We start from the raw sequence: 13,103 nt of genomic DNA on the forward strand, positions 1-13,103 counted from the left end.
ATGAATGTGTGTGTGTGCTCATATATGTCTTGTGTGTGGTATATTAAGAGAGAATGTGTAAAAAAGCAATATTTAAGTACATTTAAAATGAAGCAAGTATTTGTTTTCCTATTTGCAGATAATACTATAGATGATAAAATGGCCTTAATCACATGTGGGCAGCCATTGAAGGCTCAGTGTAAACATCAGCACATCTGAAGTCAAGTCTATAGGATAATTACATTTCTGAAAATGCAGGATCCAATGTACTATGAGACCAAAACCCAAATTTTGATAAATGGATTTCATGCAAAAACTGTTTACTGTAAGACATTAAAAATGAAAAGTTATATGCTTAGTATTAAATTATAGCACCACAAAACTGCTTTCTTCTAATTGCTTCATTTCTTCCTGAAACTGTAAAGTCAACTATAAAATATGTTCATGGTTTGAAAACTGGATAAATCTCCAAGAGACCTAACACTGAAAGTTGAAGAAAATGTTAGGTTTTTAATTTATTATTATTATTATTATTAATCTTCTTTTGTTTTTTTCAAAATTTAAGAGATGGAATAATTATATAAATTTTTCCTATCTTGCTTTTTCACATTTAATTTCTTTCCACATTTTCTTTTCCCATTTGCTTTTTATTCAGGTTTACAAAAGGTAAAAGAAGGGATTTGTGAAATGATTAAATGAGTTAAAGAAAAAGAATGTTTTTCTCTCATTCTTTTATTTTTTCTTAGTTTTTTTTTTTTTTGTCTTCATACCTAAATCTTACCTTTAAAAGGTAGAGATACTATTGTTTTATTTTCATTTTGTTTTGTTTTTTGAAGTAAGTGAAAGAAAAGGAGAGTATAACCCTGACGTAGGGAAATATTTATAAGTTAGTGTTGAAAAAGTTTCTATTTTACTTCCATTAATAATCTACTTTGTCTGTGGCATGTACAAACACAAATATAGTATTGTGGGATAAGAAGCTTAAGTAGAGAGAAAAAAAAAGCAAGCTTTCTGTCAGGTTTCAGAAATGTATAAAACCAAGGAAACAATCTAGGCTCAATGAAAGGATAAATCTCATTCAATGTGGACATGCATATTTTGATATATAATAATATTTTATATTTCTTGATTCTATGAGGAACAGAAGAATATATAAGAACTTAAGTTCACTCAAAACAGGAATCTCATGTTGCAATAGGTCTCTTTTCTCTGGAAAATACTTTTAAGGATCCAAAAGAGCTAAAATGTGAATTCCTCACAAATTATAAATTATATTTTATAAAATATGCTAGCCTGAGTTGCCTTAAACACTTTCTGGTACAAGGTGGGGTATAAATTAATTAATTAGTTCACGGACTACTTGGTAAATTTAAATCATGTTGGCCTCTTAAGAGTTTACATTTTTTAAAAAGTACTATACTATTCGTTCACATACTTAATGAACTTAATCATTATGTATGTATACCCTTGTGATTTTTCCAATGATGAGATTAAAGGAGCAAGAAGACTTCCTAAGAGCAAAATGTTTCTTAAGAAATGTGACTTTTAAAAGGACTGACTTATCATAACCACAAGAATATGCATTTGTAAACAGATCCTTTGAATTCTAAGTCATTTTATTTTGTATTTATTATAAGTAAGTCACTACTATATGCATAGTAGTAGCACTTATAGGATGCAGAATAAAGTAATGCCCAGGAGAAAAACAGGGAAGAATTAAGTATTAATCATTGGAGCATCTAAGTATAAGATGGGAATAACTTAGTTATATACTCATGAAAAAATTATTTGCTTCTGTGTAACAGAGAAGTGATGGAATGGATCAAAAATTAGTAAAATACATGAAAAAAGAGATCGCTCCATGCCTACAAAAACACATTTATGAAATGGACTTTAGCAAACTTCTGGAACAGCATTTTTACACATTTCAGAAGAACACATCTTTTTTTTTTCACCACTCCTAAACGGAAAATACTTTGTTATTCTATGTTATCAAATTCTCTGAAACAAAAAATAAACAGAAAATTTAATAGATTGGATTTCCATAAATTGATTGGATTCAAGGAATTACCCAGGATGCTTATTAAACATTTAGATTACCAGGTTCCACTTACACCTATTGAATCTAAATCTCCACAGGAGGGTTCTTATGATTAGGCAAGATTTGAGAATATGAAATACATTATAAAAACATGCAATGAGGGCTTCCCTGGTGGCACAGTGGTTGAGAGTCCGCCTGCCGATGCAGGGGAAACGGGTTCGTGCCCCGGTCCGGGAAGATCCCACACGCCGCGGAGCGGCTGGGCCCGTGAGCCATGGCCACCGAACCTGCGCGTCTGGAGTCTGTTCTCCACAATGGGAGATGCCACAACAGTGAGAGGCCCGCGTACCGCAAAAAAAAAAAAACCCAAAAACAAACATGCAATGTATTATAAAATGTTACCCATTTGATTATTTTACTCCAAACTTTTTTAAGGGTTGAGAAAAAGAAGACAACAATTCTGACCCACAGCTGTGTTTAACTGTTTGGTCCAATGTAGAATGAGAAAAAAATGTTTAAAGTTTCTAGATTTTTAATGTTTGGGTAATGTACTTACTACAGTTTTCAGCTTTCCTGTTGTCTCGGATCACTATTCTTTGGTTGATTGTGCTGAAGAGCGTTGTCCAGTTAATGGTATGATAATAACACAGGTTGCTGTTGTCAGTGATATAGATGTTTCCTGCACTGATTTCCTTCAGGGATTGGAACTGTAGAGAAGTGATGCCCTGTTGCTTGAGGATAAGCAAGGAAAGGCCACTAAAGAGAGGGGAGAGGAAAAAAATGGAACAGTAATAATTGTTGTCTGGTCATGACATGCATTCTTGAAGTAAAATAAGGATGTCATATCTTACTCCAAAAAGAATGTTAATAGAGTGTAAAAAAGATTTAATTAATAAACCTGAGATACAAATACTATTTCTTTACATGCTATATGCTGTTTTAAAAGTAATCACTTGACCCCCCCCAAAAAGCCCATCTTTTATAATTATGAATATCAATGATATCTCTGTCTCTGTCTATATATGTACCACTGACGTATCTGCTCACTGCCTTCCCTCCTAACCCCTGAATCTTAAGTTCCTCAAGAATGAAATCCTGTATTAAGACTAAATAATTAAATAAATGTTTATGGGGTGACTGTTCATCTACCCAAAGTAAGACATTAATTCTACTCTAACTATTTAATAGATTTAGACACACTTTCAGAAGGTAAATATCTCAGAGAATGACCATAGATATTTAGCTTTAATTTATACCGCAGAAACCAAAGTGTTAATTGTAATATTTGAAAAATGTATAAGGATAGGAGATGTTAAAATTTAAAGAGAAGAATAAAATTAAACTAAAATTTAAAAAAAATACTCAGAAGGCTTGGACAAGTGAGAAAGCATCTCTAAAAGTTAAATAACAACTACACTGTAGAAACAAATTATCATTTCAAGGATGTTGTTTTTTCAAGATAGTCCACTTTGTAATTAAATTCTTTTTCCATTTTCTAAAGACTAAATGTGTTTCCCACATTTCAATCAACTTATGAACATTATTTTATATTTTGGAAATCAAAGCTGTCCTCTAAATTTGCTTTGCTTTTAGTACTCATATATTTTTTCATGTGTTTCATATATACACATGCATGGAGAACTATAATATACAGATATATAACGTGTATGTGTACCCAAATGGGATGTAATTCACTCTCTCAAATCTTTGTTCCCATCATAACCACCCTTAGTTGTTGATTATACAATGTGAGCATAATAATGCCTTGACTTAGATTTATAACACTTTATTCAATGGATAGTAAAAATTGGCTCCATATAGCACTTGAATAGATTATATCTCTCAACTATCCTTTTTAATTAAGCACTTTTCCCCTTCACATTTTAGAACCTCTTACAGATATACCTGTTTTAATAGCAACATTCAGTGTACTTCCTGTGAACCATTATTAAAGAATATTTAATGACAGTATTGACTTTAGGCATCTTTCAGATTTAAGTAGAAAAGTTATCAAGATCTCCTTATATAAATAAACTTTTAACTGTTCATAAACAATAATTTTGTGCAGATGAAATCTGAAGTAAAATAAAAACAGTGGCTTAATAAATATTAAAACATATATTTTTATTATGTGAATAAAAATATTGACATTAGAAATTTAGAACACTATCCTTCTGAGCCCTGATTATCTGTCCATTATTAACCAGTACTGCATGTAGCATAGTGGACCAAATTCTAAAATATCAGCGCTGTGATGCTTTGTTCAAATGATAGCTCCAAAGACAAAACGAGAACCTCCTGGTAAAACAGCATTTGTATCCCATACACCGAAGTCATTACAAAGTCATTCAAGTCTGTCTTTTAATTATGATAACATATGATCAAAAAGAAGTTCTGTTTTATGGTTCACATCATGTACTCCACAACTGCCAAACACTAAAATTACTTTAAGTGACAGGCAGTTGAAAAATCAGGTTGTATACTTTAAAGCACAATCAGGGGTATTTTTCATTGAGCTTTCCTTTAGAATTTAAAGTGGAAAAACAATATTTCTAGAATCAGTAAATCAATGAGTCTGATGGCTATGACATAATGTACACATGATGCAGAGACCTGTAACTTTGAATATATACACCTACCTGTAGAGTACTCTTCCACCAATGGTCACCAGGTTAGAAAAAACACTGAAGTCAGTCATGTTTGGGGGCCATGATTGTATGTTCAAGAAACCTACAAAAGATAAGGGCAGTAAAATAATTCAGAATATCATTGTCTCAGTAACAGTGTTTAATACCAAATATTCTTAAAATATTATGAAAATGGGAGGTAAGAAAAAGGCAGCAAATATTCCTATTTTTGCACCATTCTATCTCATATTTCTTCTTCCAAGATTCAGTGTCTTACCCAAAGTTTCTGGGCTACAATACTCAATAGATGATGAATGTCAAAATAATGAACACCAAGAATATATACATACAGAATCATATAAGTGTATGGTTTAAAGATTTAAATGATTCTTAATTTGATTTATTCTTCTAAATGGAAAAATTATTTAGTCTAACTCGACGAAGAGTTTAATTTCTCTGAAATCTTTTGCCACCTTATCTGTACACTTACCACATCAGCTGTCTGTTTTGCATTCTAAGACATTTATGTATGTAACCAAGCCTCCTTATTTGGTTTTACATTCTTTGATAGCAAACCCATGTCTGATTCATGTCTGTGGGCCCCATATCATCTACTATGACAGCTCTGAACATATTAGGTCCTCAATAAACATGTGCTAAATGAATCCTACCTGCTACCCATCCTCAATAGTACTTGTGAAAATTAAATAGAAACACATGGGTTCAAAGATCGACTGACATTTGCAAAAAGAGTAACATCAAAATTTCAAGGATTTTTTTTTTAATTCCACAGATTTCAAAATGTGCACAGATGCTAAGGAACTAAGACACCCATCATTTAAAATAATACGTGTGGGTTTCCCTGGTGGCGCAGTGGTTGAGAATCTGCCTGCCGATGCAGGGAACACGAGTTTGTGCCCTGGTCCGGGAAGATCCCACATGCCGCAGAGCGGCTGGCCCTGTGAGCCATGGCCTCTGAGCCTGCGCGTCTGGAGCCCGTGCTCCGCAACGGGAGAGGCCACAACAGTGGCAAAAGAATAAAATAAAATAATACGTGTTTTCAAAACTAGAATTTGCTTTGAAAATTCCAATACTATATAATATTTTTAACAAAAGACTAAAATTCACATAGTTCATAGCACAACAAACTCACTTTAAAACTTACCTGTTATCTCTCGGACTGTCCGAAACACGTTCAGTTTCTCTGGGTCTATGGCTTCAATTGCATTGTAAGGGTCCCTAGGGGGGAAAAAAAAATGAAGCCGAACTTAAAATTAGATGAAGGGGTGAAAATATGAGAAATGTGACAAAAATTATTTCATTCCAATTGAATTTTAATTAGCAATAGGAAGGTTAGAAATGTTTTATCCAGATTTTCTATGCTAGATGTGGAAGGGGATTAAAAGGTACTTTCAGGAAATTTTGATGACACAGAATATGAGTTCTTCATTGAAGGCTATTCTAGATCCAGAGGAACGGTTCAATTTGACTATCCTGAATAAACCTCCAAATATAGCAATTCCATTTATTAACCATTTTATTTTGCCTTTAAAAGTTTATTCTCAATTGGAAAAATATACACTGTAAATAAATTATGTTATGGTGAGAATAATTGCCTTTTGAGTTCCTCAAAGCATACTAAATTGCTAACAGAACCTGTAATTTCATAAGAAGGGTGAAAACAAATACAGGAAGTAAACTTTTTTTTTTCTGTATCTTCACATTTATCTATCAGGGCAATCTTGTTCCTATCAGTTTATTTATGTTCACTTTCATATGACAGGAACTATTTGCTTCCCTCTATATGAATCATACTAACATTTGAAAATAAAATTTACCACAAATTTAACAATACTCAAAATGTGTTGTAAATTTTGGGGATTTTTAAAAATACAATCTCTTAATGCATAAATATATTTTTTGTAATTAATGTTATTGATACATAAATTCCCTGTCTTTACAAAAGTTAATATAAAATACCTTTAAAATTAAATATTTAATGGAATTTTTCATAAGTTTTCATCTCAGGAAAATATTTTTCATTTATAACATCCTGCCCATACAAATTAATTACATTCTTGAATATTAAGCCAAATATAAACATAATATTAAACATTTCTCAGTAATTCAAGCACTACTTTCAGATTTTCTTAAGTAATATATAGTAGTTTTTCTAGGTTTTATTACTTTAAAAGGTGCTCTGTGGTATTCTGGACAAGTAGAAACCTTATATTAGTATATACTCTTCAGAGGAAAATTAAATTCCATTCATTGGTCATTTCTCCAAGAGAGATCAAACTCTCTAAAAACAAGGAATTAGGCTCTTTTAGAAGTTTGTATCCACTTTTAGCAATCAACTGAATTTTATCCTTGCACTGGATATCTGTTGTTTTACCAGTCTCTGAGAACCTTCTTTTTCACATGGGGAATAAACACTAGGATACATGATCCATTGGAGGCTATCGGTCAATGTGCTCCACAATCCCCTGACAAACAGATAGGCATGTGGCCTTTCTTCTAAGAATTTGAGTCTGAATCCACTGGCATTTATTCATCCTGGCCTTAGAGCCTTGAAAACATTATTAGTTCAGCAACCTTGATCTCTGGAACCACCTTTTACTGGCTCTCTCTGCTTGATTCATCAGCATATTTTCTATACTGTGAACCATCCCATATCTTTTAAAAGAAAAACATTTCTTGCTTGATGAAATTACTGCTTCAAACTGAGAAAAACTAAGAAGTATAATCAATACATTGGGCTACTAGTTTAACATGGCGTGTTATAGAAGGCTTGGAAACACTATAAATGAGTGTCCCCATAATTCACACATAAACAATTAAGATTTTCCTTAATGTGACATGAATATCTTTCAAAAGCTTAAAGTCTAAATTAATATTCTAGCAAACTTGCTCTATTTGTAACTGAAGATGTATAGAATGAATATCTATGCTTTCGGTGAAAATGGAGCCACAAAATTAGGTTCATCAGGCGGAAAAATTCTGGTTGCTATCATTTTCTAGTGTGCAAAGATGTCTGCATGCACATGAAATATGAGCTCTGCAGTAGTAGAATGAACTTTCAATATTTGTTCTTTGATGAAAAGCAGTGTCTAGAATGGCTCTAGCCATATAATCAAATATTCCTGCTTTACTGAGAAACACTTAAAGTTCATGGCAAGCACACAATAATGGGGTCAGTCCAAACCTTTACTGAGAACACTTCCAGGTTGTCAGGAATGAAATGAATTCTGGACTGTTCACATGAAGCCCAGTGGACCACAGAAATGTTATATACTTAATTTTAGAGATTCAGGACTCTCATAAAATAAATTGACAGAATCCCACTTACCAACATAAAAGTACCCCTAGGGAGTTCCACCCTACAGCCACTTGAAATCCATAGATTTTAAAATTGAGAACTTTCCTAACTAAATTCAGGACCATGAAAAAAACCATTATGTCCACCCTGTCATTGTGTTGGGTGATCCAAAATAAAGCTCAGGATAAAGAGAGAGAAACATATTTTCACAATTCCATAGATATCACGTTATTTTCTTCACCAAGCTCACTATCTGTTTTCCATTGTCTATCATCATTACAGTCTATCATCTAAGTACTTTCTTGTTTGTGTCACACTGTGACACAGCATGAACATGCTTATTTGGTGAGCATTTTGTTGCTCTCAGCATATTCACAGGAACATTATTAGACATGACAAGACATGAAAGGGGATCCTATGATAATCCTGAACACTGAATTTTGCCTGCAGTTCCCATTCTAAATAAGCAAATAAGAGTGCCTAGTTTATTTCTAGCAATGGCGGTATCGTGCTATAAGCTGAACTGATCTCTTTTATATGTTAACATTTTAGTTGACAACTTCACAGTAAATTTATTTTTTGCAGAAATTTGTTTTTGAAAAGTACACTCTTACTTAATTATGGATTTTTCATTTCTATTTCTTTAAAGAAATAGCCTAGCTATTTTAATCAAACCATAAATCCTATTAAAAACTAGTTAGTAATGGAAATTAAGTGAAGTAAAAAATTTTGTTAATTTACTGAAAGCTTTCTGTTTATAATACCTCATGTTATTCACCTTTACAATCTCTCTCTTTGTCCATATGCACACACATATTACATACATGAATACACATATGCCTATACATAAATGTCTGAGACCTACTCAATTAACTTTATATTAATACTTTCCTAAAATGAAAGGGAAAGGCTTCAGAATATGTTTCATGTTGGCATGAGACTAGGAATGAGGAACATATCATATTTCACATATATATTTGTCCTGGAAAATGCCTTATATATTATGCTTAAGACACAATAATATTAATTATCATGTTAAATATAAGTGCTATAATTAAGGACAAATAATAATTTTCTGAACTAGGAAGTATGACTTATCGTAAAGTAAGGATTGTCATGAAAATAACTTTGTCTTTATTTGGTTTCCAGTAGTCTATGAAATATTATCTGTTGCACTATATGCTCTGCTATATACTAGATATAGTCACTGAGACTTTCCTCTTGAAGTGCCTTTTTCTCCTTTTTTTTAACTTTCTTTTGTTTCAGGGGGGTTAGCGATTTTTAACTTCTATTTTTGTTACTTTTCAATCTCTCTCTTTATCTCTCTCTCTCTCCCCTTTCCCTCCTTTACTCCTTCCCTTCCCCCACCTTTTTCTTTCTTTTTTATACCATTTATTAAGGTTTACTGTATGCCAGGCACTGGGCTGAACACTTGAAAAATGTATATTTTGTTTTATTATGAAGCTCCACAACAACCAGAGGATGTAGGTATTTATTATTAACCCAGTTCTCAACTTTACATTGGAGTTGTTTGACATGGAAGCCACACAGCTCAATACAGATTGTTCATGGTGGAGCTGACTGAATGTGTCCCATCTCAAAATGGTAATACCACCCATCTCCAATAGATTGTTGCCATGTAAACTAAGAGTAATCACATGCACATTTTTTTTAAAGAGACGTTAAAAATCTGGATCTTATTTAAAAAACAAAACAAAACACAAGAAACACCTCTTAGACCAAATATAACAGAAAGTGAATACATACTATTACAGTTTCTGGCACAGATCCATATTAAAAGCTATATTTTAAAGTAAAGAAATGCTTTATGTACTAAGACCTACGGTAATTTATTTGAATGGAAAAACACTTTGTTCTATTTCTCTTGTTGTTCCTATTTGACGTATTTATTCATAATGTGTTAAATTGTTTTGCTTCTAGAAATGATATATGTTTAGAGTAATCTTTTGAATTGAAATATGTGAGTGATATGTTTTAATCTGTAGCCCATAGCACTAATATTTAGGGATTAAGCAGTGATATACACAAATAGATAAAATATAAAGTAAAAATATTGATATTTTCATTGCAGTTGAAGGATGCAAACTTGGTCATTTTCCCAGTTAAAAACAGCAGGTGGTTCTGTAATGAAGGGGCCCAGAAAATGTTACAATTTTTATTGCTAAAATGAAATTCATTTAATAGATTTCTTACTAACTTCCCAAGTCTAAAACAGAAAAAGATGCAGCAGGGCAAAGAAAATACCTGAAAGTTCAGAATTTCAACTTACTGATTTGTTTTCTGTGAGATGCATTAATTTATGTTGTTTTGAACTAATTGGTTAGGAATTTGAATGAAATTCCCCACTTTGTCCACTGATACCGTTTCCCTAAACATATCCACAAATATGCCAAGCTTACTGAAATCTATGGATTTGAGGAAAATGTCCTGTAAATACATCTTAGCTTATATATAAATCTATATTTTTAAATCTAAGTTGTCACCAAATTCATAATCTGGATGTACTCCCCAAATTTGGTTTACAATCACTGCTGGTGAAATCTGGCATTTGATTTTGTTGGAGGAAAGCATTAATGTATAGTGGAACTCTGTCAAAAGGAATCAAACAGACAAAACTAAAGAATCTCTTAAGCTTTGTCTGCACTTTGTAAAACAATTTTCCATAAAAATGTAATACTGACCCATGAATACCAGTGACAAGGAAGATCAAATTCCCATTGATTTTGGTGCAGTTTATGAATTTGTCAATGTTACTAGAATCCACGGTCTGAGCAGACATCAATGATCCTGTGCCAATGCCATCACAAGCTGTAGAAACAAGATGCACAATTAGAGAGCTGAGAAAATTTTTCCTTAGTCAATAAATTATTGCATTTTTATTATAAAATAACAGTAGTTTTTCATTATAAAATGAAAACTATACCATCACCTTTTGGGCAAATGTCAGTGCAAGGTTTACACATTTTAATCCCATTTTCTTCTACTTCCATCTTGGAACTAGGGCAGGCACGCACACAGGAACTGGAATCAACCACAAAGTTATCTGATAAAAAAAGGTAAAGTTAGCAATAACGTTGAGATTCAGCAAAAGATTTTAAAACAAGATATTTTAGGGTTTGAAAATTATTTCCATTTGAAAATGATAGTATGTATGTTTCTTTCCCTAAAACAACTCTGTCTAAATATCTCCACCTGAAATAGCATCTATGAACACCTACATTCAAATCCAAGGGCAGTGTGTGTTAACAACACCTGGTACTTGCTTGACTACTGCTCCACATTCTGAATTGCCCCCAAGATAGTGAATTTCTTTTATAGACTTAGGAAACTGCATGACCTTTAGTTTGTATTTTTCAGGAGTTCCACTTCATTTCATGTCATGATGCAAGTTTGAAGTCTAAAAATACTTCAAGTTACATGAAGCACAAATGAAGCTGAAGTTAAACTGCCTTGGATGAAGGGAGTGTACTTCATACCCAAGAGGAAATGTTTAAAATGTGGTCATCTTTCAATGGAGTGCCATAGAAACTGTCCCATAGTTTTACACGAAGAAACAAAATGAAATTTGAAAGGGCAATACTTTAGGAAAGGTATACTAACTAAACCAGGAACATCTAATTACCTGACATGGTGAAATGTTTAGGAATCCAGTGGTCTGGAATATGCCAGAACATTCCCTCCCAAAAATAAGGACACATTTTTGCATCTAGAGCCTCCCACGATAAAGGGAAAACACAATACCTGCTAGGCTGCTTTGGGTTTTGAAAGCAGCATCCTATCATGTTTGGAAAAACTGCTTCTGGCCCAACATTCAGTAGTCTAGAAGGCTTCCAACCTTGAAGGGGGCCCAGAGCAGGAAAGGCACATGATGCAGGTCCAGGTTGGGGTACAAGCAATTCTGCTACTTGGATCACAAAACCCAAGAGGCTCTATGACATCAGAAGTTTCTCTGGCGGGAAAATATGCCACGTGGAGTTATGGCAAGTCCCGATCAGAAAACCCCAGCCGAGACCTCTAGGAATTACACACCATTTAATAAACAACTCCTGACATACTTTTGGGTCCTGGCAGAGATAGACTACCTAACCATGGGTCATTGATTTATCTTGTAGCCAGAATTGCCCCTCATACACAAGGTTTTGTTAAAAACCAGCATAACGTGGAGCAGGTCCAACAGCAATCCATTATAAGATGGAAGCAGTACATTTGGGATTGATGTGAGCAGGGGTAGACACACAAGTAAGTGGGTGGTCCAAATCCCACGTCATCCACCACTGTGCTGGCACCTTTCACTAAGCTCATACCCATGGCTGCATGGGGACCAAGAGAGGGCACGTATGACAAGCTGACAGAGGAAGATAAAATCTAAGCTTGGGGTGTGGGTGCAAGCAGCTGAAAATGGATGGCAGCTGCCCTGCAGCCTCAGTCAGGAGTAGACTTGAAATATAGTGGCAATGAAAAATCCCACCAATGGGCATAGTTCTGGGTAGTGCAAATGATCCTTTACTTTGTAGGGAATAAATAGGAGTTTAGAATAAATACGAACTCATGAGCAGTGGCTTGCCCTGGGAGAAGAAGTACTGGAAGATCTGGAATTGGGATTGAAGGGAGTCTGGGGTAGAGGCATATATATGAATCCATGGGAGTGGGTATAAAGTGTGAAGATCTTTGTATTCCAAGTTAACATCCACTAGAGGGCATCCACCACAAAAGAGGCACTTTGCTGAGACTGCATCACAGCCTGATCTTGCTTCATTTCCTTCCCTCATGGGTCTTGATTCTGAGAACACTTCTTAACAACCATAGTCTCTGTTTCAGGGGAACCCAACCTGCAACAGGTGTAACCATCCTTTCTGCAAGGTCTTTAGGGATACCTCATATTTTAAAACTTCCACATTTTTGCAGCAATTTATGCCAAGTGAAATTTTTCAAAAAGGTTATAAATATCTTCATTATCAGTTAGGTTCAGATTTTGCAGTCAAATTAGTTTCAAAAAATATTTGTTGTTTAGGGTTTTTGAATTTCAGAATTCTGAATTAGGAACTGTAGACCAGTATTTAGAAACTGAACTTCGTTGTTTTTCTAAGACAGCTACAGCTTAGTGAACCATGCCTAT

At 33.8% G+C, this 13,103-nt stretch overlaps 1 protein-coding gene across 9 annotated transcripts in view; it reads right to left on the minus strand.

The window, feature by feature from the left end:
• ERBB4 (erb-b2 receptor tyrosine kinase 4) overlaps positions 1-13,103 on the minus strand; it is a 1,132,189-nt gene that overhangs the window by 312,612 nt on the left and 806,474 nt on the right. For all 9 annotated transcript variants that reach the window (XM_067026813.1, XM_067026811.1, XM_059053753.2 and 6 more), the window contains 5 exons: positions 10,917-11,030; positions 10,669-10,795; positions 5,813-5,886; positions 4,660-4,750; positions 2,577-2,776 (listed from right to left, as the gene is read on the minus strand). In XM_067026813.1, coding sequence (XP_066882914.1) covers positions 2,577-2,776; positions 4,660-4,750; positions 5,813-5,886; positions 10,669-10,795; positions 10,917-11,030 — 606 coding nt within the window. The remainder of the gene's footprint in view (positions 1-2,576; positions 2,777-4,659; positions 4,751-5,812; positions 5,887-10,668; positions 10,796-10,916; positions 11,031-13,103) is intronic.

This window comes from Kogia breviceps, chromosome 2 (genome assembly GCF_026419965.1).
Source record: "Kogia breviceps isolate mKogBre1 chromosome 2, mKogBre1 haplotype 1, whole genome shotgun sequence".
Lineage (NCBI taxonomy): Eukaryota > Metazoa > Chordata > Mammalia > Artiodactyla > Physeteridae > Kogia > Kogia breviceps.